General features: G+C 41.6%; 3 protein-coding genes across 8 annotated transcripts; 1 reads left to right on the top strand and 2 right to left on the bottom strand.

Moving 5' to 3' along the window:
• Positions 1-7,098: 7,098 nt before the first annotated feature.
• RB195_014444 (uncharacterized protein) lies at positions 7,099-8,414 on the bottom strand (the record flags this gene model as incomplete). Of its 3 annotated transcripts, none has more annotated exons than XM_064204716.1 (2): positions 7,099-7,324; positions 8,260-8,414. In XM_064204716.1, the coding sequence occupies 2 exons, from the start codon at positions 8,412-8,414 to the stop codon at positions 7,099-7,101; spliced, it is 381 nt and encodes a 126-aa protein (XP_064060597.1). The 3 variants fall into 3 exon arrangements, with proteins under 3 accessions (XP_064060597.1, XP_064060598.1, XP_064060599.1); XM_064204717.1 differs by lacking the exon at positions 8,260-8,414 and adding an exon at positions 7,590-7,924; XM_064204718.1 differs by lacking the exon at positions 7,099-7,324 and adding an exon at positions 8,060-8,219 and having other exon boundaries at positions 8,335-8,414.
• Positions 8,415-10,401: 1,987 nt separating this feature from the next.
• On the top strand, positions 10,402-16,511 carry RB195_014445 (uncharacterized protein; the record flags this gene model as incomplete). Of its 3 annotated transcripts, XM_064204720.1 has the most annotated exons (11): positions 10,402-10,548; positions 10,604-10,741; positions 10,796-10,938; positions 11,509-11,660; positions 11,730-11,875; positions 12,004-12,083; positions 12,186-12,303; positions 12,438-12,740; positions 15,435-15,521; positions 15,620-15,734; positions 16,369-16,511. In XM_064204720.1, 11 exons carry the CDS (start codon positions 10,402-10,404, stop codon positions 16,509-16,511), a joined length of 1,572 nt encoding a protein of 523 aa, XP_064060601.1. The 3 variants fall into 3 exon arrangements, with proteins under 3 accessions (XP_064060601.1, XP_064060600.1, XP_064060602.1); XM_064204719.1 differs by having other exon boundaries at positions 10,604-10,938; XM_064204721.1 differs by lacking the exons at positions 10,402-10,548; positions 10,604-10,741; positions 10,796-10,938; ... (3 more) ...; positions 12,186-12,303; positions 12,438-12,740 and adding an exon at positions 15,105-15,152.
• Positions 16,512-19,569: 3,058 nt separating this feature from the next.
• RB195_014446 (uncharacterized protein) lies at positions 19,570-27,567 on the bottom strand (the record flags this gene model as incomplete). 2 transcript variants are annotated; one of them, XM_064204722.1, is made up of 4 exons in its annotated part: positions 19,570-19,821; positions 25,064-25,141; positions 25,252-25,414; positions 27,344-27,567. In XM_064204722.1, the coding sequence occupies 4 exons, from the start codon at positions 27,565-27,567 to the stop codon at positions 19,570-19,572; spliced, it is 717 nt and encodes a 238-aa protein (XP_064060603.1). The 2 variants fall into 2 exon arrangements, with proteins under 2 accessions (XP_064060603.1, XP_064060604.1); XM_064204723.1 differs by lacking the exon at positions 19,570-19,821 and adding an exon at positions 23,899-24,021.

The raw sequence follows: 27,567 nt of genomic DNA on the forward strand, positions 1-27,567 counted from the left end.
ATATTTTTATAAAACGTTTACTGCAGTGCCTATCACTTCAATGCATTTCAAAACAACGAAAGATCTTAAGGGAATATAAGAAGAAGAAGAAAACAGTAGCGATCGTGCGTGCATGCTGGAAGATCCAGGTGGAACAGTATGCTCGTGACACATTTACACACAAAAGTGTTTCGTTTGTTCCGAGATATAGTGCAATATACAACACCAATGAACGACCTTAAAGGAGCAGCTCGTCCAGAAAAGCGGATGAAAATCACACAAACAACGTGATCACATAAAAACATCGAATACGTAATTTGCACTCACAACTCCGTCTTAACCGCAACCCACACTCTCATTTCTCGTCCTACTCCGCTTCTACTAAGTACATTCCTTCTGTTCAGATGCTGTCAACAGCATTTCTGCCCACTATTTCAGAAATTACATCGAAGCTATGATTCAAAAAAGGCCTGAATCCCAGAAAGCTCCAAATTCTTGGAAAAATCTTGGAAACGGTCGAAGAAAATTACTTCTACAGTCTCGCAAGAGTAATTATGTGTTTTCCCTAACTCAAAACACTGCGCTTCGCATACAAAACGTCGGCCCTAAATTTTAAATCCATGATTACCTATTTCTGAAAATCTACGAATATAATAGTGCCACTTGATGAAGTTTTCTTGATGGATCGAAATCACCGAAAAAAAAACGATGCCTCTCATCCTTCCGAGGTCCATAAATTTACGTCAAGCTTGTTTATAAGAATAAAGAACGTGAACATTGTTGACTGGGTTACAAAAGCCACTGCATAGAGCCGTTCATAAACCTCAACGGTTCGACCGTGACGTGCCACTGAGCGCGTTGACGCTTCCTGAAAGAACTGATCAACTTCAACAATTATATCTTTTATTTCGAGTAATAGGAAAAGCAGTGCAACTTTGTCACTGTTATCATTGTCAATTTGTCATTGTTACGATCACGAGCATGAGCATGACCATACTCAATTTTCTCAAGTCGTGTGGAAAAACGGCCTCAGTTCCCACGAGGTTAAAACGCGCCATCCTTGTGCACACAGCGGTTCCCTCAGCAGTCAATTCATTGGTGTTACATAAACTGACTGCTGAGAGACTTCACTGGCTTTCGACCGCTCGCTCGTGGACGCGGCGCGTGCATAGGGGTGCCGGCGTTTTAACACACTTCGTAGGAACTAAGATCGTTTTCGCGCCTTTTTCTAGGAGGATTATGGGAAACTGAGCGTGTCCACGCTCATACACTTCATCTATACTCCGAGCTCTATATTGTCCACTAGAGATTCAAACATCGGGAATTCCATGACACGCTGCCTTTAACTATTGGCAAAAGTTGGTTCACATTTTAAAGATGACCGTAACAAACGATGGGATATTCGGATTAATTCGGAACAATTTTATTCCACTCTCCACACCTTATTATGGAGACAAAAAAATTTGATTCTGGGACCTTGTGGGATTTCGTGTGAGGATCTTTTTCCCTTTTCGTTATTTTTGTCTAAAGTCATATGAACTTCAAAAACAATGAAGATTTCCTGCATACTTCTCAAAACCCTATCATCGGACAACGAATTCGTTCCTTCTCTTATAAGTCTTTTCTCCAGCAAAAAAAATTGTAGGGAAAGTTCACTACTGGATTGGGGACTTGTAAAAAACTGTCATCAACTGAACGATCGTTCCCCATGTCAAGACGATGATGGTTTCGGTCATGTTTTTAATCACTAAAAGTCAAGAATGCTTATTTCTTCATAAAATTCAGTTACTAGTCGATGGTGTAGATGTGATTTCCAACCATAAACGGCTTTTCCATTTCCTGGGACTCCAGAAGGAGCATAGCCAATCGTCAGTTGCTTCAATTCCGAAATAGTGAAGATAGCGAATTTGTTTCGGGCTCTGCTAACCTGACACTGTTTAACGGACAGGTTATCGCTCGGAAATATCTCACTGTTTTTGCGCGAGAGCTAACCATCTGAAGACAAGTCTGATGTCCGACTATTTGAACACGCCTCACTGGTACTTGATCCACTTGCAGCCCGTGTAGACGCGCACGCGTTCATCGCATTCATCGCACGACTACCGTATCCTGTTTCTGCGCTCTAGTCCTGTCTCTAAGGGAAATCCGTCTATCTCATAACTCATATTACCGCTTCACAAGTAGTTAGGATACTTTTAGGATTCTTTAAGCCCTGGCTACGTTATGGGACAAGCCTGATTACTTCTTGAGGTAATCCTGGCTTCGTTGGGGCTTTCGCGCCAGTCCTCATGAAAACTTCGTTTTATTTCTCCTAGCCACGCTTCCGCTTCCACTTGACTGGACTTCCACTTGACCGCTTGGAAACATGTAAATCAAATCCATCTGCGTTCAGTTAGTGATTTGCGATCATTTTCCGCATTTTCAAATAATATACAATTGTTCCCGTGATCCAGGTCGACATTCGATTGATCTCGCACTTGTATAAGTGGATAATCTCCAAAGTCAAAGAGGGTACTACAGATCTAGTCGCGTGAGTGATCATGAAATCGCACTATTGTGCAAAAATATCACTTTAAAGGCACAAATACTTTGACGAAGCTTTGACCGATTTTTGTCAATGATACTGATATTTTATTCAAAATCAATCAACACTTCTTTTAAACTCATGAGTCAATCTTTGCATGGATCTTCTTCTCTGTCGAAGTTTAATGAAAGTTGTTGTCATTTAGTTGCAATACTTTTTCTTTTTTAATTTTGAGACTATTTGCACCTTCTCCAGATCACGTCCCGGAATTTACTAAGCCGGTGAAATGTATGTGGGAGGCTTCCTTCATTATTCATTCTTGAGGATAAAGGGAACGTCTATCGTGCGTAAGAAATACCGTTACAGTGCAGAAAAAAAGAAGTTGATGAAATCCGCACAGCGCAAGCAATTTCTTTGATCAGAATAACCAGTTTGTCACGTTTTTGGAGACCCAGGTAACAGAAGTAAAAGAAAAAGATTTTTACTGCATGAAAGTTTACTTATGAGTGAGAACCTGATTGAGGTTAGCTCACATAACAAAATTCACACGACATCATCCGTCTTTGAAGAAATAGAAGTGGATTGAAATTATGAAATACTTCAGTTAACGCGATTATATGTATACCAGACTGAACGTCCGACTAAAGCCGGACTTTAGACTTTCTGTGGTGTTCGCTTAGCTCTCCTTCACTAATCAATGAAAATTAATAGTAGTTCGAGAAAGAGAATAAATAATTCTCTTTCTCTCTGTAATTCTCTGAAATTAGATTTTTATTGTTCTAACAACGCTTTCTTCTTCTTTTCCTCTTTTTTATTATAAACAAAGGCGGAAGATTTCATCGTTTTCTTTCGAAACGTCTCAGTTCTACACTTGGAGAGTATTCAAACTTCAGCTTCAAACACGCCTTCGTTCCCAACACAGCGTAGACACGATTAGAAAGTACAACTCGAAGTATAGGTTTTCCTCTTGTTTCTCCCTAACAGTTATCGCAGAATAATGTTTTAACATGAAATGACGTGGACAACATCATCGTACTGATAAAGATAGAGTTCCACGTCAGATCATATAAACAGCTTGCTACTATTTAAGCAACCGTTTGCAAGCGTGTATCCACTTTCTGAGGAACGGATTAGTCGTAGAGGTGAAAAGCAACGCGGAAAGTGGATACAACTCTGAAACGTTTGCAACGTCCCATTTACCTTTTTCGACATATACACGGAGTTACTGCGCGATACTTCTACACCATGGCACAGGAATTCGAACCCGTGGAACCCGTCCCACCCTATTTTGTAGCTTTCTGGCGTCAAGGCAACAACTCGACGCCGGTAGACCCGTCGCACCTCCTTTTTCGAATTTCGTGACTGACACACATACATACATACATACATACATACATACACACACACACGTGACAGAATATGCCCGTTATTATATATCATGATGATACTCTTGTATTTGATACATTCAATAGGTTTTGCTCGATATCTCGAGATAGATTTGGAACTACAAAGTATTATACATGTTGTGTGCTTGTACAGTGCTGTACAGTGGTACTTATATGTATTTTTCATTTTATGCAAACCACTAACTCTGTAAATTTAGACGATTTTAGGTCAGAATCTGAGCTTCATGAAGTCCTTCTAAAATGTGCTATCTCGCAAGTTGCATATCTCATCTATGCACCGAATTAGAGCTTTGACATGATGGTGGTGTTGTACTGCACCAAAATAATGGAGTTATTACTTCGAACCTCATATTCATTCGCGCTGTTTCCACTTTTTTGGAATCCTCTTAACTAGCACTGTTAGCATTGCATTGATATCATTTTGTTTGTTGATTGGTTTCGTTCTCACCGAGAATTATTAACGGCCTCAAACTCAAAAGGTGGAATCCCATCTAGATTTCCAACACAGAGGTTTTAAAGGTACGATAGGATATGATGGACTTCGTTTAAACGAGCGCGATGCGATTTCTTTTTCTCGCAAAGTGGAGCCCCTGAGGGGACTTGTTCAAACTCGATCCTTAACTCAGCTCACGTACGTTTTCCAATAACTGAGGTACCCAGTAGTCCTAAATGACCAATACCAAGTTTCTTGGGTTTGCAGACTCTTTCCTTCTTTTTGCCCTCATGTAAGTTAGAGAGTTTTCCGCAACTTCGTAACTTTAGAGTCCGCATTAAATTGGTTTCATTATTGGTTCTTTACAAAGCAGGTTCACACCCGTACCTAATGATAAAAAGCAAGACGGAAGGAGCAATGAAGATAAAAAAGAAGATATACTACCTTTCTTTCTAATTACCTTATTATTGTTAATTATGAATTAATCCTGTGGATGTTGTAGCTGGGACAGTGGGAGAGGGAAGATCATGGAAAAGAAGATCACGAGTGTAAGTCAGGTTTGCTGTTTTCACCGCTCCAAACTCAATACTACGACGATTGTATCTTCTATGATCTCGGAAAATTCTGCCGAACGAAATTTCTTGAGATGTTCAAGACGAATGTGACATCATTTTTCGATCGGAACACCATTTCACGCACTTACCCTAAACTTATTTCGCGCGCACCATAAAATCCCTTTTGGTGTTACTCAATTTCACACTAAAATATGTTTTCCACTAGAATATAAAAATAGAATATGAGTTCAACCTCGTGATTGGACCTGCTCTCTGCGCCTGCGACGAAAATCCCAACCTAGGCCGAAAATTTTATGTGGGCGAGATTGCATATCACCACAGTACGGCAATAGGATGTGGAAGGGATTGAATCATATTGTCGTATATATATATATATATATATATATATATATATATATATATTCGTTATCAGCATTCCAACTGAACAGAGCAGACAGAATACGTCGGAAAGATTTGGTAAGCTGGCACAACTCATTTTCCATGCAATGGAAAAAAGTGTTTAAAAAAAAGGAAAAGGAAAGTGTTTTCCAAAGGATCTTCGAAATAGTTGATTATTGAGCTTTGACAGTCTCCAAAATGGGATGCTGCTGCGCTTTCGACCTCACTCTTTCCTCTTCACATTTCACAATTGAAGATGTTAACTTCGTCAACCGTTGACAGCGGCGTTTCAGCCATTCTTAGTCTGCTGGGCTGCTGCTCAACAGACACCGGACCTCAACAGACAGAGACCTCAACACGCTGTGTTTCGTTCTCGGGTGTCTGTTGAGCAAATCTTTCGCAAAAATCTTCTTTTGCTAGTGTTGCAGTACGCGTACACATTATTTGACAAAAGGTTGGATCATTTTTCTCAGACTGCAGTTATGAATTTTATCCGAGAGAATCCCATTGCAATCTCCTAACACCTTGAGTCCCTGAGTCTCATGGGAATGCGCCTACGTATTCGACTTCATCTCAGACTTCATTTATGGTTATTTAATATATAAGATTTGAGGCTTATGAACGCGCATGCGGTCTTGCAATGACTTGCGGGGACTAGCCGATGTGCCAAATCACTCCTTTTTGCCCACCAGACAAGTGTGGTACAAAATAATTAATAATAACAGTAATAATAATATTACAACAATATATGTTCAATTATTTCAAGTTGAGGCAAATTTTCTGGAAATTCTCGGAGAACGGAAACCTTACTGCTGTATATGATTGTATGAAAGCAAAGAGGAGTAACTAGGAGGTTGTTTCCTGTATCTTATGTCAGCTTTCTGGTTTTTTGAAATGGTTTTTGATCAAAAAGGCATTTTATCTGAATAACAAGAAGTTGTGAACAATAAATGTTTGAATCGTCGGAGCAAAGCAACTCATATTTCTCTGGAGACTGGTTTTTCACTTACGTAGTCGAGTCTGTAAAAACTACCAGTGTTCTATGAATCCTAGGTACCTAATTACCGTTGCGCAACCACTTTTACAAAGATCAGGTTCTTCGGATAATTCTGTGAACTTCTCATTCTCGCGACAAATTACTACATTTCCTGGTTTGAAGTATTCCTGTAAGCCCAAAATATAAAAACCTCATGCTTATTTTTCTTATTCTTCTGCGTTGGTCACACCTTCGAAGAATTTACCTTTGAAAATCTATAATAGAACGCTAACCTCTTAAGACTTGAAAACATCTATTTTCGCTGCCGTTTCTCTTTCTGTTTCAAATATGAAGAATATGCTAGGGCTTCGAACTTTGCCAGAAATGCTATTCATTAAACAACACAATGCAAAAATCTTTCGAACGATAATAATTTTCGTAACTCTTAATACGTTTCCAAATTCGAGAGATGTTCTGTAATTCTAATGTGGAAGAAAGTTTTTATCCGTGCAAAAATCCTGAGCATCGCTTTTGGGGAGTTTTGGAACTAGCCACTTCTCCCTGTTGCCATTCCAGCTATTCATGTTTAACTGTTTATGTGTGTTTACACACATATAACGTATAATGTTCATTATAATTAGTATCACCCGTATCATTTATGCTCCCGTTGTTCATCGATTTGCTCGAGCGGGCACCATTAATACTTCCGTTTGTACCGATCGCACGCAAATGTTGCCCAGTGGCATCTCTTCTCGAAGAGATCTTCTCGAAGAGATGCCACTGGGCAACACAACGTTGAAACATTCGGATAGAGCGTGAAAGGGGCATCAGAAACCCATCCGTTCCTCATAAACATCGTCTTGCCTAGGTTCAATTGAAGACCGATCTTCACACGTTTCATCAAATTCGGCCAGCATCTGTTCCGCCTGATTGATGCTTGATGTTATAAGAACGATATCATCAGCGAAACGAAGATGTTGTAAATGCCGGCCGTCAACTTTCACTCCCACGTCATCCCATTCCAACTCTCGCATCGCGTTCTCGAGAGTGGCACTGAATATTTTGGGTGAAATTGTGTCACCCTGACGAACCCCCTCTCTTCACGTCGATTATGACATCATTGTAGAATGGAGAAATTTTGGTCATGAAGTTGCTATACAACTCGCAAATTACCTTTGTGTATGGAGTAAGGACGTCTTGGTTGTTCAAGGCCTCCATGACCGCTTCGGTTTCGACTGTATCAAAGGCTTTCTTCGTTTCGATGAAAGTGAGACAGCGGCATGTTGTACTCTCGCGATGCTTCTATGAGTTTTGAAACCATGTGTATGTGCTCAGTCGTACTGAACCCTTTTCGAAACCCTGCTTGCTCGCATGTCTGCCCTCATCTAATGTTCTTTCTATTCTGTTCAAGATTACTCTTGTGAAGAGCTTGTAGATGACAGACAGTAAGCAGGTAAGACGATACTTTCCGATGTCTTGTGGGTCTCCCTTCTTATACAACAACACGGTCTTGCAGGTTTTCCGTTGCTTGGGAACCTTGCGTTGACGAGTGAAAAGAATCGCCAATGTGTTAGTGAAGACTGGCGGTAGGTGCTTCAGATGTCCCGGCTTGATTCTGTCGAGACCGGGTGAAGTACAATTCTTCGCCAACATGATAGCATGTCGGACTTCGGAGGGGAGGACCTTTGGAATGGCATGTCTGTCTTCCCTCAGATGGTGAGGAGAGAAGTGGACGCGGCTGTCAAAGAGATCTGAGTAGAAGTCGTGAATGACTTTTTCCGTCCCCCTTCACGATGCAGTGGTTGTCTTCTTCGGGTTAGGGAGAGCAGTCATCCTCGACTTGCTACTGGCGAAGTCTCGACATGCATCGCGGGTGCTCTTTCCAGCCTTTGCAGCTTCAGCCAAAACTTCTGCTCTTCTCTCTTTGAGGCATTCCTTTATCGTCTCTCTGGAAAGATTTGCGAGCACGGACGTGAGTTATTGCTTACCTGCAGCTCGTGCTGCTCCACGCTGACGTATAGAGTTTTCGGAGACAGGTTTCCCTCGGTGGTTTTGAAACGCACTTTCCTTCCCTTTTCGCTATCCTCGTACAGTCGTAGAGATGTTCTATAAGCCGTTCATATTCGTCGTCGATGTTGTTCATGACGGTATCTTTCCAGAAACCGAGAAGCGAAGCGAAGAGCTCCCAGTCGATGGTATTCTGAGAGTCTGCTTAGTGAACTTCGCTGCTTTTTCCCCTCACCGTATGAAAGGAAATCTTTCTGAAAGAAGACTATGTTCCGATCCCGTATAGAACTTTCGTACAGCAGCGAAACCCGTCAGGCAGAAACTTTTACTGACAATGATGTGGTCAATTTCATTATGATAGCCTCCATCGGGTGACTTCTACGTCCAGGACTCCAGGAGGACTTCTGGAATTGCGAGTTCTAATGGATGGTCTTAGTCGTCATGATGATCTAGGAAACCTTTCTCCGTTCATTCCCCTGTAGACAGTGGGTCCGAATGTAAACTTCTCAGGCAGGCAGGCATTCTTATCGGGCTAGCACTGGTGTTGAAGTCGCCAACTATTACCTTGTAGAAACGGTTTTACCTGTAGACCATGTAGATAGGTTCTACATCTTCTTTCTAGTAGCCTGATATTGGAGCGTAAGCGACGATGATAGTCAAAGCTGGCGGTGGATCACATCTTCTCACATGCAGACTCCCAATTTGCGTCGTAAATTGCTCAAAAGAGTCGATGTTCTCTGCTATACTCTCTATACTCTCGTCGCCAATTCCACCAACTTCTCTACTGTCATATGTTTTTAAGAAAAGTTCTCCAGTCTCATATACGGCGTTGAGTAGGTATCGTCTCCGATCCGATGACGTTGTACTTAAATCTTCCTGGCTTGCATCATCAGAACTTCGATGGTCGCTCCCATGCAAACGTACGTGCGTTGTAGGTACAGTTCGCCATCCTAGTCCTTTTCCATTCTGATAGCCTAGATGACTCCTACAACTCCGTTCCTCCTGGCGCTACCGTACCAAGGTATTCTCCGAATCAGGAGACGCTTTCTTATCATTGTAACATGCATATATTCTAAAACCTATGAGCAAGCTGAAAGTCTCTTGTCCCGCGGACTTGTGGAAGTACGTTGCATCCTAGTCCGTCTCCTAAATCCACCCAACAGGGCAGGCACAAAGGTCGTTTTTGAAACGCGATTAGCCCCTATCCGCCACCCCGGGACGTAGTCTTGCGACTTACCGGCTAATGATGTAAGGAAGATCCCTAGTTAGGCAGTATATGGATACATAATAGGATAATACATAATCAGAGTGTAACAAAAGGCACTTGTTTGTCATCCGCCCTTCTGGGTTAGATATGTTATGATATGGTGACAGACTTGTCTAGGAGGATAAAAGCATTGATTTGATAGATTGACTGGCTCTACACATCATTCTGTAGGCCAATACGCTTCCATAAACCACAACGATTCCGAATTTCATTCATCTGACTCAATGTTAATCATCAATCCTATGCTAACTGATATGCCAGAGACTATCTAGAATTAATATAGCAGGAGGTATACGCAGTCAAATGGGAGCAAATAAAATGGTGATGACTGAAGAGATCCACTGCATTACCTAGGCGGTGGTTCCACACCTTGGATGATCGGCGTTAATACCCACAACTCAAATAGCTAGAAGAAGCGTTTTGATTTGATTTTGAAGAACGGAGGTCCGAAAATAAGATATGATTCTAAAAGTCGGCTTCTTCAGTATCTTTGGAATAGTGTATAAGAGTTTGCTAAAATTCTATCAGTTCTAAAAAGTACCCAGTTAAAATAGCAGACGCGAACATCAAGACGAAACATCACATGACGCTCGAATGGTAATAAGCGCATTTGCTATAAAATACTTCAACATTCTTAACTAGGGATTTCCAGTGTAGAAATCAGAGTCATTTAGGGAAATTAGGATAGTGCAGCATGTGCACGTAAAAGATTGTGCACTTTCATTCGAATCACACTCATCTTGGAACAATCAGTTTGAAGTTGCAAACCGCATTTCTTTTTTGTCGTCATTCAATAACTGCCAATTATACAAATAATCTCTGGAGACTTTTTGTTTTCAGCATACGATTATTTTTTATGTCGTTTCTGTTATTACTTATATACCACCATATACATATACCGTTGGCTAGCAGCGAGAGACCAAACCTAAAATTTCCGACGAACTCCAAGAGACTGCATGATGATCCGCTTCCAGATGCACTGCCTTCACCATTCGGTAACAAGGTAACTATCCTAAAGTATTTTTTTAGTTTCTTAGCCTTGCATCCAATAAATTCAGGTGTACTTGAAGAGCAAACTACTCGACAATTTAAACAATTTTTTCCCAAACACTGCCGAATCACTTGAAATCTTGGGGACTCATGACCACCGGCATCCGCCACTATCCGAAACGAACTCAATCATTGACTCAATATCGGTTCCTAGTCTGCCGAAAGAAGGGTTTCTCTCACCAATTCAAAATCTCCTCCAGAACTCACTCGATCACAATTCGTTCCCCACCCTTATTCCTACGGAAATCCCCATTGTACCATCGGATCCTCCTCTTGATCTACCTCCACCACCTCCTCCACCTCCATCACCGCCACCACCTCCTCAGCCAACTTCAAAAAAAAGGTACGAATAGGTACGAATTTCTTGCAATAACTTTAAAGGCAGCATACCACGAATCTGGCGTTGTACGGATTTCAGATGGGTAGTTTTTATACGGGGTCGTAGATTGTGCGGAATAAGGTGATTCCATTCATTTCTTCCTAATTGCCGTAGAAAACGACCCGGAAGATACGAGTTCGAGCGTTCCGGCGCACCATTTTGTACAAGAGGTTCGGTTGGAGCGCGCCAGCTTGTGCATGCGTCGCATCTTCCGGGCCGTTTTTTACGGCAATTAGGAAGATATGGACGGAATCACCCTCCTCTCCATAATCTACGACAACGTATAGGAACTCTCCACCTGAAATCCGCACCACTCCTGATTCGTGGGATGATGCCTTTAAGGCATTCTCATTCATGTTTCCTTCTCTCTCTTGAGCGAAATTTTAGAAGACTATGTACAAACCTCAGGAATCTATAGGAAAATTTCCTATAGATTTATTGTGCATCTCTCAACTTTCCTAAAGATGAAGTCTAATTTCTAATTTCTAATACTCTCGTAGGATGCAATATTGAGGTTCGCGGACTCATTTGCAGATCGGAGGGCCCCGTCGTGTCAGGTAAAATATTGGACAGCATCAGAGATTGGCGAAAACGTCTCTACAGAGCGTTCAAGATGAAAAAACCGAAAGCAGCGTTGTCCCGTTTGGCCGAAAGTTCGGTCTCGACCGACATGAAGGTCTTTCCAGGTGAGTTCTTCTTTTCCTTACCACACGTAGTTTTTCATGTGCTGCTTACTTGCGGGCATTTTATTGCAGCCAGTGAAGTACTAGACTTCAAAGACGTCACCCCGTTGGTTATTGATAAGAATCGACAAGTGCTGCTCAGTAGAAAGGAACCAGATCGGCAGAACGGCGTGGTTGGCGCAACAGTTCAAACTTTTGGCAGAGATCCTGGTGGCAAAGTCAATTTCATTTTCGTTGTTTGTAATTACTTGGCTGGACCCGCGCTTATACAGCCAGAAGAAAAACCGACTCCAATCTCAGTTACTTGGAACAAATTGCTATAATCCTTCTGGCTAAGTCATTTCAGATCGTGCGCATTTTTGGCACGCAAGCCAGCGGTTACACTTCTGTAACACAGATGGATAGTCCTCCTGAGCAAGCCTCAAAGTGATTTTTATACAATTTTTTTTTACAAATAAGTTCTTGCAGTTCTCAGTTCTTCTCAGCTCTTGCAGTTGCATTGCTTTTCCCTGCTTCACTTCTTTATAGTGACTATTCGGCTTCATTCCCGATCACCCCGAAAAGGAAGGCCTATCGAACTCCTGGGGGTCGAAGTGTTGTGTACATTCCTGCACCACCCACAGTTGCAACAATTCTTCCACCGCCGGTAGATCCGCGTCAATCCAACATTTCAATTTATGAAGTAACTGTGAGCATTGTAGACTCACAGAAAGTGCTTTCAAATCCTATCAAATCTGATTGTCGTATTTGTCGTTTTTCATAAAGTTCTCCTTTGTTCAGGTTACTATGCCACCACCAACGTTGCCGCCACTTATCACCTTCCCAATACCACCTACCATCGCCCCTTCATTTTCGGACCAATCGTACACTGGTGCTACGCCGTACAATCCTCCACTCAATAGATACCCGAACAGTCTAGGATCAAACTACGCTACCCCAAATATTAATGTCCCCGCTCAGCAACCAATACAATTTCCCACGATTTCTCCGCCAACCTATATGCCGGCATCAGAAAACAATGATCTGGAGGATGGATATGGTGAAGACGATCTCCCTCAACAGCAAGTCGGTGTTATGAACACGGTAGGTTTCATGCTTTCTTCTCCATTAGCTAGATTTTGTGGAAACCCATTTTTGTATAGTCTCCTCAACTCTAAACGTATATAATAAGGATAAAATTGGATTACTGTCCTTTGCCTTTTTCGATTGTTATGCACTCTTTTCTATGTCTCAGGGATGAAAAAGAGATCTGGAAATAAACTGCCCTAGGATTAAATACGGTTGTGAATCCCAAGAAAAATTTGAAGAAGACTCGCTATCAGGTATAAATATAGTACCGCGATCGAGTGATAAGCACCATAATTTACTGTTAGTACTGTAATTGCATTTCACAAGGACCTCAGTAACGAAGAACCGCGGAAAAGACGAAAAAAGAGACATTCGGATGCACTTACAATGATAAAGTAGTGACTTCTCTATTAATATTTTAAATTCCTTCCATTTATTAGCACTGATGAAATCAACAGTGAACAATGAGGAGAAAATGCAACAGATGCGTGCTGCTTGGGAACCTAAAACTTTTTTCGCGTGTCGTGTCGGAATGTCTTGTAGTCTACAAGAATTGGCTTCGATGAAACTATTTAGTCATGTATGCTGAATGGGGAGACAGCTTCAAAGAAGTGTCTTTTTGTTCGATGTAAAGCACTCCCAATCTGCAGAAATGGTGCCTTCTGTCCCTCGTGATTGCAAGATCAGATCAAGTAGACATAGCGTGAATGCTTTGCTTTGTTTTCCTTCTTTTTTGATGAAGACAAAAGTGGTGAGAAAGATCATCAGGTCATCAAACATACGTTTTGTTAAACTATTGAATGAAAACAAAAGAAAGGTTCTGATTGTTTCCTCAATGAATCCATTCAAGCATCTTGAATATTTTGCTACCACTCATGCAGTCTTCCGTATGACACATACTTTCCCTCTTCTGTCCTGTTCCAATAATCTGTTCGCTTGTGTCAGCTTACGAATGTTGCGGACAAAAGCGTAAGGCGTTACCTTGCAGTCTTTTAGTATCTACCCACGTTGTGCTACGATCTTAGTAGTCCATGTTTAATAAGTTTTACTTCGGACTCTTTGAACGCTTGTTCAGTCTTCATCGATTTTTACAATTGTGCGTGTAGCGGTCACTTATCCAGCACTTTTTAGATGATGTGATGGTTGACGTTTTCGATCGCTAATACAGCTTTATGATTTTATAATACTTTATGGAAGTTCTGAGGACTTATCCTTCAACATCGACATAATCGTCATTGGTTTGCAAATAATTTTCAACCTAACTTGGGAATCAGTACCATGCGCACCTCCATAAAAAGATTTTAAAAAATTCATCTGAAAATAGTTCGACTATATTTTAAGTGCGTACGTTCGACAAAATCTTCTTCTCTTTTAGTAGATTTTTCTGATATATATATATATATAATGCTGAGAATAGCCCAGCAGAGGTACACCCAAGAAATTAGAATGAAACCAGAGAAACGAAGGAAAAACTCGAAAGTTTTGATCGGAAAATTCCATTTTATTATGTTACTACTATTCCTCTACTTTTGCTAGCACTTCTCAAACATTCATTTACAGTCGTCGCATCGATTCTCCAGTTCTTCCCTCAAAAAAGTACTATTTGGTATGATATTGCTACAATTCTTAGAACGAGCGCACAGTCTGTCTACCTCCTAATAAATACTGTTATTTGCTAGATTATCATATTTCATTACCAATTGTAGAACTGTGTAATCCTATGTATGATTACATAGTAACTAATCTAACTAACTGATTACATAATAGTAATCTTTAGCAATCTGAAGTTCCCTACTATATAATCGGATCAACAACGTATCTATTTCTCATGAAGTTGCCCTGCCTGATCGTATTCGAAGGCGACAACAAAGGTTAAGGTCATCTATGCGATTTTGTGCACAAATATTTCCAATCGTGACGACCAACACATTTCTTGAGAACATTTTGGACACATGTGTAAACACCTAAGACCAATCTCGGGGGAAGCGCGCTCCATACATAATCGGATCTACAACGCATTTATTTCTCATGAAGTTGCGCTGCCTAACCGTATTCGAAGGCGAGAACAAAGGTTAAGGTCATATATACCTTGCTATCATCTCATGAGTTCAAGTCCTACTTCTATCAGCTGTTTAAGAAATAAAAATTGGTAGTGAACGAAAAATTACGCAATTGCAACGGAATGTGCTTCATGTCGTTTTGACCCTACTATATAAGAGACATGAGGAAGGAAAATGATTGAGAAAACACCTCATGTTGTCATTACACATAATGTGATCGGCACTGATAATACAAAAACAGGTGAGTGCGACTCATTCTTTGCAGGGCATGTTCTTTCTCTTTTTTGCTTCTTAACCCTGTCATGACATCGTGGCTCAAATGTTAGCCACGGTTTTCTTCTGGTTTTTGGGGCAATGCGGCCCATCGGTGAGCCTCACACTTCTCAACTTTTACTGCTCATGATATTCTAATTTTTATGACGTTTTCTGTACACTAGGGCATTATTATTGCCTATTACTATTTTCTTGTTCATTGGCGGCAGGTACGCAAAAATGCGCGCTGTCGTCGATGGGTTGAGCTTCTTTTCCTAACTCTTCTTAAGCATAGTCTCTTTTTTCGGCATTCCCCCGGTAGGAGGCGCGTTTTGTTCACTTGAATGAAAACCTCAGCGCCGACTCAATAAATTATGCTGATCTTCATTTCTTTCAGTGTGCAGGTGAAGTTATGTGTACGAACAATCAAGCAATAACTGAGGACAAATGCAACAGTTTACGTCTAAGAACAGTTATTCAAGATGTAAGGAGTCATTCCTCAAACGGATTCGTTTCAAATTCGTTCAAATCCCTTTTAACTTAATTAGTTTGCACGCATTTTATTCAAATCGATATGAATAGAATATCGTCCCGAATGATGCGGAAGCCTCAAAACGAGCGGTGCAATCAGCGGCAGAATCAGAAACTGGACAGTATTTTGACGCTATTTGTGGCACCGGTTTCTTCAGTTATATCGGTGGGTTTTGGCAATCCTCACTGAGTTATTTTTTACTAGTCTGGGAACAATCTTTTGAAGAAGTTACGGAGTACTAGAAAATCTTCATCCAACTCTTTCTATTTCTCGCTATCTTAGAAAACATCTGAGGAAACTGATTCTAGGAATAGATTTTCTTTGGAACACCGAAATTCTTTTACTTGCCTACGTTTTTTCACCTGCTTGTAACTGAGAGATGGGCACGAACGTAAACACTCTGCAACCATGCTTGGGAGCGCAGCTTCCCCGACATCGTATTTTAGGACCATTCATTTTCATAATATTCATAGTAAATGTATGTTAATCGTTTAAAATTAGAGTCCAACTGCGTAAAACACACAAAAATTTCAAGGGGTGTCTTTTCATTTAGGTTTTCTGTGTTTTAAGTTTTCCTTTTTCTAGATTGCTTTTTTTCTAATTTGGTTTCTACACGAAATTAGCAGAGTAACGCCAAATTTCTTCTTCTCATCAGGTTCTCACTATGAGCACATAGAGCAAAATTAAAACAGAATAAGATAGAAAATAGAACAAAATAAATAAAAATCAGCACTACTTCCTCTTTACTTTATTTTTATTTACAACGTCCAGATAAGGAAAATCCTCACCTGTCTTTCAGCGCATACGGACGAGTTCTGTTTGTCATCGATGGGAGGTGTGAACTGCTACGTATTCTCGCCAGTTTGCAGTGACACCTCATCGACAATGGCTTTTGCTAAACACCGAAAATCCAAAAGAAGAGCCTTTTTGAATAAGAACTAAATCTTTCTGTGGAGGCGTTCTTTTCATTTGAAGTTGGAGAACTCAACACATTCCGATCATCCAACTAGTCTTTTTGTAAAGTTTGATAGATCTTAGAGCCCTTCATTTGTATTTTTAGCGAACATAGTCGGGTATACTGGAATGCCACCACAAATCAGCATATGTATTCATGTGAAAGCTAATGCATACCATTGTAGTAAACTTATTTATTATCTCTATCGTTAATTACTTAGCAAATAAACAGTAGATAGTTTAACAGCTTTCTGAAACGAATGGAGAAAATCAAACAAAACTTCTTGCATTCGTATAAAGTCACTTCTCTATTTAGGAACCTTCAGACACAAGAAGGGGGAGGATCTCAAGTAGGATTAAAGACCATTGAATTATCAGTACAAATTGTACATGGAAAACTGAATATCATGCTTACTTGTGGATGGAAAATTGAATAGAGTTTTGTGCCACATAAAATGATTATCAAAGGCTTAAAGATCTTGCCGCGTCACTAACACCAGTTCGGTAAGTTACACTTCACAAGTAGTGTGTCCATATTCTTATCTTCCCAATGTGGAACCTTCAACTTCCTCCATTTTCATTCCCTCACTGCTCAAAATAACGAAAGATGTAAAAGTGCGCTCATAAAACTAATTACATTTACTAGCAAACCAGAGATTCCGTGATCTGCGATAAAGACTTGTTCATCTGATTGAAGCTGAAAGAACGCAGCAAACAAGAGTGGCTTTGAACCACCGATCGGTGGTTCAAAGCCGCTCTTGGGATCGTGTCACAGCACTATTTATTCGACATTGTTTAAATATTTATTTGATTTCACACACAAAGAACGAGGAAATCCGATATTCTTGACCACATTTTAAAAGAATCACGGATCTCTTAACTGAAAGAATCACAGCCGGCTAGTCCCGAGGCACATCCTATACCGCGAATTGCCTAGCAGCGACCAAAAATGACATTATATCTGCCTTAAGATGAAGGTAGATTCAGAGGACGGACTTCTTGTTTTTTCCTGCCAGGACTAACACCCTTTTGTGTCTCGCGCGTGCGTAGGCCAAAAACAAGTGTCTGGTAGATGTAAGGGAGAGGGTTTGGGGTCGCCTAAAACAAATAAACTTCATTTGTCTACTCGGAAGGATGCACCTTCCACAAAACCCGTGGGATTATATGCCTGCGACTTACCCGTGGGTAACATTTAGTACACGATACAGTAAAAGGAAAGCAAAAGGAAAGTCTCTTGACTTCGGAGGAAAAACTAGGACGGACAAGTCAGGAAGGAAGGGGTTGCAGGACTCATCTAGGCTCCTAAAACAAAGAAGGACAAGAGTGACGCTTTACAACGCACAAAACACTAGCATAAAAAGCGGCTATTGGAGATGTGATGGTGCAGGCCAGGAAGATTGAGTACGGGAGTCATCAGACTGAACGAGACGACACCCCTTTCCCCACTGGACGCCGGGTATGAGACATATCGACATGCAACAATAGAAGAGTTGTTGGAACCGAATTTCTCGTCAGCACGAATATGGTGATGCACATCAACCGTTTCGGACAACTGACTAGGACAACTGACTGAAAATGTGCATCAAAATCTGCTTAGACTATCAATTTCGCTGTTGGCGATTTCAACGCTGAAGAAGGTCATTCATGACTCTTGCTCACATTTCTTCGACAACCACGTTCACTTGCCTCCTCGTCATTTGAGGGAAGGTAGATTGTCATCTCAGAAGTTTTCCCTTCCGCAGTCCGACATCACGTCAGTGAACAATCGTACTTCATCCGGCCCCTACAGAATCAAATTAGAACACCAAGATCGTGTTCTTGTGTGAGCAGGAAGACCCATATGACATCGGCAGCAATCACCCCATTTGCATACTATTTGTTATTGACAAGAGTATTCCTAAAAAGGAATGAAAAAAAAGTTAGCCAAGCCACATTCGATTTGAAGAAAGCCTTGGTCAGATTGAGTTGAGACAGAAGCAGTCATGGTAGCTTTGGACAACTAAGTCGCCCTAACCTATACACAACAAACACACTTCCTGAGTTACATAGCAACTTCATGATCAAAATTTCCTCATTCCACAATAATGTGATAATCGAAGTGAAGGCATGGATTCGATAGAGTGACTCAATCTCGCCCCAATATTTAGTGCCACCCTCGAGAACGTAATGCTAGGGTTGGAATGAAATAACACAAAAGTGAAAATTAGTGACCGGCATTCGCTTCGCTGATAACACCGTTCTGATAACATCAATCGGGCGCAAGGAAGGCTGATCAAATTTGATGAAACGTGCTAGAAGATCGGTTTCCGAAGCGTTAAAGTTCGACTTTTCTTCAATCTTGGTATAATGACTGAAAGTATTTGATTGATATTGTCAAGCAATAGCCGAGATTGTAAACAGTCTTTTATTACGTCTAACGTTTCGGCGTTGTCCCCTTCGTCAGAGCCTGGAAAGTAAGAACATTTGCAATATATCCTCTCAAATGCCTCATCCAGATCAAGTCATCACCTTCCAAGATATTACACCCAGGAACAAAAACCAAAAGAGTCCAAATCGTGATGTTAACGGACACGCTTGTTGGATTCGCTCCGCTAATACTAATTATAATGTGACCCGCATGTGACCCCAAAGATCAAAACCCGCAAAGGTCTTGATACAGAGCCAACTTGTTGGTCGCGGCTATGCTCTCTTCCTTTCTATTCATTTTTGGACATTTTGCATTTATCCAAAACGTCTCTAGAGTTCTGCAAGCTATAATTTCGGGTTCGTACGATAAGATCGTGGTAGTAATACGGAAAGGAGCATTTTCTTGAGCTCCGGGGAGGGTTGCTGCATTCGATTGTTTTATCCCATCTAGATCTTCTTCAATGGTCAAGGAGTCTCCCTGTTTCACCGATGTATTGGTCACCACATGTTTTGCACGAAATTAGATAAACAACACTAGAGAAAGTTAGATAAACTACACCCATGCAGTCGCCTTCCTTCCCGAATGGGCATACTACACAGTTGTAAGGCGGAAGCGATCGTACCTTCTATTTCGAACAAATTACTTCTCGAGATTTGTTGGAGGTATTTTCACAATTCTCACTTGGTTATCGAGAACGTATTTCACCACACTAGCCCGTGTAGCTTTACTCAAGTCGTCGGTTATGAAAGGCAAGCAGAAATTCATCTTTCTCGAGTTATTCACTGTGGCATATTCTCTCTGCGCACCAAGATCTGGCCTCCGAGGTACATCAGCAATGTAACCATTAGAATTCGCGATACCTTGCGATAGGTTTATCGTATCGATCCGGTCCTGGACATTTGATTTGACATCTGATGCCCCATTTAAGCTCAACAGAAGAAATATATCGGAGTTAGGGCTCCAGCTCGGGAAATTAAAAACTTAAGGCTTCAGAAAAACGACTTGGTGAGGGAGAAGCTAGAGATAGGGTTGTAGATTGTCGGATTCGGGGTGGCTCTGCTCATCTCCCTTTAATCGTCGTAAAAAACGCCGTGAGGACCGCTTTATTTCCCTCAGAGTACCTTAGAACGTTCCTCCATTTACATGTTTCAGTACCCTCAGTAGCCTGTTATTTAGTTTAACTTCAACAAGTTGGTGAGTCAGATCATTGACCTTTGACCGCTCACACGTGTGTGAGGCACATGAACAAGTTTCGCGCGCTGCAACTGAAATCGTCGTAAAAATGGCCTCTTATAGCCAAGCCGGATTCCGCTGTCTGCAATCCCTCCTCTAGGTGTTCCTGCGGGCTCCCTCACCACGTGGTATGCTGCCTTTAACACGATGAACGGCTTGCCCTCCGAGGTGGGAGTAGCAAGCGAGCGACTTAGTGAGCACGCAGTACCACCGAGAATTCAGTTAAAATGACTAAGAATACCCAACTCCGTGTTCGATTATTCAACATTGCCGTTCCTTCTGCTTTGACTTACCCTTCGGAAGCGCGGGGGGTTCGCAAGTGGGAAGGAGATGGGATCAGCCTCAAAGGACATAAAGGAGAGAACTCCATCTAGTCCTAATGTGCCTGCTATGTTATTCCGTAGAAACTAACTACAACTGAAGAAAAGAGAAAGATCTATAGTTTTAATAAACTATTGTATCAAGAACTGTTGCTTCTTTTTGCGGCCTCTTGTTCATGTAGTGCGAATCTATCACATCAACGAGTTACAGACGAACAAAATCTTTTTCGCTTAGATTCATACTAGAAGATTTTGCCTGGCTCATGTATAGGTTATCCGTCAGAGTAACTAAAAAGAACAAAAAATTACTCATATTCTACTGTCGTGGATTGCAGCCAAGTGTATAACAAAAGTGAAGTTCCTGGCGCTGATCAATGCCTCTAAGATGTGCCAGCACCCTCAGTTTATTCCAAAATCGTTAAGGGTTGAGAGCGTATAAGGCCAGTACAGTGATGCGTAGCAACCGATGTATCAAGCTAGTGTCCTTGCAAACAACTCTTGCAGCAATTTGTAGACCCTTAAAGAAGAAAGTATCGCTTTGCGTCAAGAAATTTCGAACCTTCGAGCGCAACGGAATTAATGGAACCCATCTTACCCCTCTCCTAAAGAGTCCTAAGGAATCGGTCTTTGGCCTAGTTATGATCCCTTTCTCTCATTCTATAACATCTTATCTTTGTTCATCTAGCTATGCCTTCATTGTGAGCCATAGCTGAACATAGGCGGTAACAAAAAATATATAAGCTACCCTCTCAGCGCTCGTGAATATGAAACAGAAATAGAGAATCTCACAAAATTATGTTTTTTTTTGTTATGTCTTTTCATTATTAGTCTGACGCTTCGACAATTTCGTCTTTATCAAAGGCCTGGAAATTGTTCGAGGTATTTGATACCTCGCATATCCCACCAACTCCTCCTCTCTCCTTGCCGAGCCTAGATATTGTCTACGTACACCACGTGAGCCCATCGAGAGGAAAACGGACTGACCAGTCTCACCGACCAGCTTGGCTACTGAACCGCCGCCTACTTATAGGCTTTCACCAAGGCGAATGAGATCCACGCACAGTGCAGTATCCTCAAGTACTGGTGTTTGGATAACGTTAAGGGACTGCATGTGGGACAATCTTATAGCTCACAGAGTGTTACGAACGGCATGAAGTCACATGAGTTGATAAGCACTGATTTTTGTTATTCATGGCTGGATTCCTGACGGAAATCCAGAACGCCTCCAATGCCTTCCTAGTAGATATTTCTTTCTCGTGATAATATCGTACATTTTATTTCAAACTCATTTCTATTATGCTTCTCATTTTTTGGCACCCTAACGGTGTTATCGAACTTCCATGCCTTTTACTAGCCAAATGTTCCTTGATACGCTGGTTCAGCATCCTTCCAGTTTCTCCAACATAAATGGTGTTGCACTCTAGGCATTCTATGCAGTAGATAAGTCCTATTTTCGTGCAATCTTCAGCTTTACCGAATGGACAAACAACGCAATACTCCTACACACATTGCCTACCGTAGAATCTATTGCAAAGTAACTGTCCTTTGATGCTGTCTTTTGGGATCTTCACCAATACACAATCTTGCAACTGCGCTCGCAAAAGAGTCCGGTGTATAGCAGCAGTTAAGGAGCAAGAGACGATGGGGATGCACAGAGGAATTCTACTATCACGTGGAATCCTCACTGTCCTGTTTGTACGAGATTGGGTGTTAGATTTCGATCTCGTGTAACCGATTGAACTAGCTATGCGTATGGCTAGTTCTAGTGATTCCTCCCGTTCTCATTCTCTGTGCACACTGTTGTTGCTGTTTTGACCATATTCCGGATAATTGCGTTTTTCGTACCAATAGGATGAGCTGAAGTTGCTTATCAGTATGTTTTTAAAGCTTTCCTTGCGATACCATTTCACACTTGCAATGCCATTCTGCAGTTTTTTTTGAGTATTTTATTAAGGCAGCCAACCATCTTTTGGTTGTTCTCGAGTGATTTGTATATGCTGTGATTGTTAGAAATTTTTATCTCTAATCTCTCATATCTTATACCTGTAAACGTACAAGATGCTAAATAGTGCAACAATATTTTGCGAACATTTATGCTTAATAGATGAGAATCCACTAGCTCCGTAGGGATAACAAAGAAGATTATTAGATTACATCAACACAAACACAAGATGCGCAATACAGCGTACAATGAGCCGAAAAGATGACTCCTGCGATAAGGTGCTTCAGTAGCGTCATGGTTCTTCCTTCTTATTGGTTACTCGTTCCTACAACAGAAATGTAAGAATGTTGTTCGAAGAGGAAGACAAGGTACAAATTCCAGAAAATATAGGACTTGCTGGTGAGAAGTGGAAACAGGAATAAATTGTTATGACCGTCGGTCTCGCATAGCAAGGGGGTAGACGTCTTCGGTGAAAATGAGCACTGGCCCGTCTCTACAGTGCATAAAAGGCTTCTCGCAATTTACTCTCTCAATCTTGATCGTCTTTCGTTTTTGTCGTACAAAAGTGTCTTTTTGAATAACGTGGTCATCGAAAGACGTTTTTTCAAACAAATTGTTTGCCGTTTATTTTACTGCTGGGGCGTTTCAGGATTTGTTTGTAGGCATTGGATTTTTGCACCATTTTTCGCGTGATTGTGCATTACCAGTGTCGGTCAATTGGGTCGGTTGAAGAAATCCGACTTGGAAGAATGTTAATCAGGCACAATAACACGAGAAGTGGGATAGGAATCCAATTTTTTGGAATGAATTCAAGAAAATTGGCAGAAGGGACATTACGACAGTAGAAGAAGATTTTAAATTCCCGAAAAAAATGGCTCCTCAGTTACTGGAACTAGAAAGATACTAACGGAGTATAATTAATAGAGAATGGAGTGGAAATCCAATCGCTGAATACTGAAATTTTACAGGTGCGCTAGTAACTAGAAATGAAATGGTAACACCGTAAACGATAAGACTGGTCAAAGCAGACTGCAAGCCAAAATGAATCAAAACCATTTCAAAAAAGAAGAAAAAAGAGCTGCAAGAAGCTTGTCGTGGAGACGGGTCAGCAACTGTCTTCATTGAGAACATAACGGTTCGCCTCGCTGACTTGAACAGTTGGAATGGTGTGAAAAATAAGCTTCAAATAGAAATGTAGGTTGTTAGGTTGGTGAGAACCAGAACTATGCACAGTCGAGTCAAAACGACCAGAAGCGCGGCTGTGTAAGCTGCCCGTAGAGTTCAGAGCCGTGCGGGCACGCAGTTTGGCGGCTCTGCGGTTTTGGTGGTTGTTGAGCGCACTGTTGTGAATAGTGAATAACCACCAATACCGCAGAGCCGCCAAACCGCGTGCCCGAGCGGCTCTGAACTCTGTGGGCAACCCAAGCGGCTGCGCATGAAGGAGCGTAGCTGTAAGGGTAAAGAGGACTCTCGCTAGCACCACACTTCGTTGTATCCGAATGAAGGTAGCGATGGTCCCGATCCCAACCGCTCGGTCCACCGTGTCTGTTCGTCCGCATACTCAGATGCGCCGAGCTTCAGATTGTCTCGAATCGACTGCAACGACCGAAACTATCAAAGGTGAGGAGTTCAGATGTTATCGAGTGCAATCACAAGCAATTTTGTGCATCATTGCAAATGTGCAGTTCGGTCAAAACATTTTGATTCATATTTTGTTAGCAGTTTCCAACCGCCCATGGTGTCGAGCAGTTGATATGCAGTTTCTAGTTGAAAAAGGTATGAAGCTATGGTCCCGCAGCGCGGACCTACTATAGATTACATCTACTATAGATTCGTGCAAAGCACAATATAACACAGTGCAGGGACGGCGAGATTTTGACCGAACTCTGGGCAATTTGTGCTCTCAAACTCACTGAGTACTCTTCAGAACTGTATGACCGGGAAATCAACCATCATTCTGGGCAGAAAGAAATGATTTCCAAAAGGATCCACACGAAACTGCAAACGAAATAACTTCCGGTTGCTAGCACGAAAGCACTTCCGGTTGCTAGCATTTTTTCCGGACTTCTAACATTTAGCTGTGATATTGTTAGCCACCTTCAGTGTACTAACTCCTCCACCTTTCATCCTATTTATAACAGGAACCCATTTCTTGACCAGACATCATTGTGACATCACAGGATGTGTTCACGTGCAGTAAACGTGAGCCTTTAATCACATCGTGTATCACATCATGTACATCCCTAAAAGCTAGAAAATAGCCAGAAAAGCGATAGCTAGAAAATAATTGATGGTTTTTCGAGGAGAAATCAAGAAGCACAATCGGAACAAAATGGGCACTCGTGCACCTGCGTACACGGTAACAGTCGCGGTGGGGCTCTTTTCCACCTTCAGTGGGGCGGAAATCCATTTTGACCCTACTCTGTCCCTGCTCTCATTCGGAGAACAAATGTAACGCGAGCAGCAAGCATTTACAGGGCACATCACCCAGCGAGGACACATTACTCGGTCAATTCTGAATAATTTTTCAAATATAAATGGATGTAACTTAAGCTACAACTCGCAGGTGTTCCGAAAATATGTTTTCGAGAAGCGAGAAATAAGTTTCTGCCTGCTACATATGAACAAGAGAACTAACCGCCGTAATTCTTGAGAAATGTGGAGAAGACGCCGCACTGCCGTCAGAATGACTGTTCGACTCAGAGGACCATGAGTTCTGGAATTACAAAAGCGGATAAAGATTAGCAGCGTGGATGTGGTCGACCTTCAAATGCTAGGATATATGTGAAGCACAGCATAATGCTGTAAGAAAAAAACAGAACTCACCGAAAACAGTCTCGAAAATCCACTCGAATCGGAAGCAGAGGTAGAGAAACTGTTGCTCTTCGGACTACCCCAGGACTGAGAAGTTGAGTAACTGTTGCTATATTCATGATGTCCAGGACCATGATATTCGTAGACATGCCCTCGTCCTACTCCACCTGGAAGCCTAAAATATATAGAACTTTTTCTGAGAGGTGTCAAAATCTCAAAGTCAGCAGTACTTTCATGAGACACTTGGAAATATATATGAACAACTTATGGAATTACTATTGTCTTTCACGCAAACAAGTGAAATACAGGGTAAGAGAACACAAACCACAGAAACAAAGAGTATTTCCGTTGAGGTTAGGTACTTTACCTTTTTCTGCTCAACGTAAATGAGAGAGCGACTATAGCAAAGAATCAGCGGAAACACCACGGGAATTTAGGATTAGAATAGAACAAATAGAACATAGTACTTTATCGGTTCGAACGCCTCTCCTATGAAACGATTTGGACCGTTTCGCTTCGAAAACTACGTAAAGGCAGCGCTGTGACGATGTTGGGATTTTGAGCGAATGAACAGAAGCTGGAATATATTTCAAGACTGTGAGTGTGATGCTCAGTTCCCTCTATTAATCCAGAAAAACGCTTGTGAAACACCTTGATTGCAGCGGTTTTCCCAATAATGCTTTTCCCAATACTGCAGCTTTTTACACGGAAAGTAGCGATGGCAATCCGCAAATGCGTCGGCGACTGCGTAGATTGGAGAACTACTGTTCCTTGTTTGGGTAGCATCGCTTGGATTGCGGGCGTTGGAAGACAAAGGAAGTGCCCGAAGGAACTCTGTTGGGTTACACGTTGCATCGTATGGATGACAAGTACAGCAAAGGTTGTTTCTGATGTCTTTCCTCTGGATTACTAGCCGCGTGATCACATCAATATTTCTGAACTACATGAATACCCCCATCTGCCCGTGGATAAATCCCAGTACCGTCAATTTCGTGTTGTGTCCGAAATTTTTAAATTTCACTTGAAAATGCTATGGAAAGCTCTTCATTCCTCTTCTGCTCGCTCAGTTTTTAACGTTTTCGCCAAATGGAGTACCGTCTTCTTGTCTATACAAAATCTCTCCACTCCCTCTCGTTTGGTACTCTCACTAACCCTCTCTCATACCCTTTCCGTTGTCCTCTCTTAATCTCCTCAACCTGCAGTTAGGTCCTAAGCCTGATCGTAGAGAACGAATTCTTGCAGCTACTCGTTAAAAGCAGCGAATCACGAGATTGACGTGGCACGGAAAACCATTGAAAACGTGGAATTCATGTTGTAGATTACGGAAACGAGTGTGTTGTAGATTACGGAAACGAGCGTTCTAGTTCCTCCAATTGTCGTAAGAAACGACGTTCTTTCCTGAAGAACTGTTGCGGCGAGCCTCCCTTATGCATGCTCCACGTCCACGAGCAAGCTGTTGAAGCTGAGCTCTCCTCACCAGCCTATTCAAGTGAAACCAATAAAGAGGTGGCTGATAGAGCGTGTATACAAGGGTAACACGTTCTGAAGTATCTTGTAGGAGCAAACGCCGTTCCCACACCGTTTTTCGTACGCTATGGAGAAGCTGACCGGAGCCACGCTCGTTTCCGTAATCTAACACTTGAGCTCCTTGTTTTCGGATTTGTAAGTTTCCTCACCACGTCAATTTCGTGATACGCTCCCTGTGAGTAGATAATTTGTTGTCAGTGTCCCAGGTTTAAATTGACATTGATTAACTAGCGAGGATAGGAATTTTGCTGCCAACTCCGGTAGTGAAGAAAGACAGATGGACGTTCACTTAAAACTGCCGGACATTAATGATGTTACATAACCCTTTGAAGCATATCGGAGCTTTAAGTAAGAATCATATAATATCCAAAATACAATGAAATTGGAAATGTTTGTCTGCCAGAGAAAGTAGAAAATACACCTCTTAAGCTCTGATGTCACTATGTGAGTGGTATTTATATTATGATGAAGTGATAAGCAGTAATTCGTCTCTATTTGGTAGGTATCCACCATCGAAAGCAAGTCAGCTCAAGTCTGACACATATTCTTCGAGCGCTAAAGTATTGCAAAGACTTACTTGTCATTGAGAGATTTGAAATAAGCCTTCCCGTTCCCGTCGCCAGTTGTCTCGAAGGAGGTTGGACTGATTGCAGAAGTACGAGGAGTGATCACTGGCATTTGTACGTATACAGGCACCATCTGCGGAACCGGTACTGGCATATACATCGGAACATCGTAGAAGAACTGACTGGAGGCTAGTCCAAAGAAACATGTGAAAAGGACCAAAATCAGTAGGGTCAT

Source organism: Necator americanus, chromosome V (genome assembly GCF_031761385.1).
Source record: "Necator americanus strain Aroian chromosome V, whole genome shotgun sequence".
In the NCBI taxonomy this organism is placed as follows: Eukaryota; Metazoa; Nematoda; class Chromadorea; order Rhabditida; family Ancylostomatidae; genus Necator; species Necator americanus.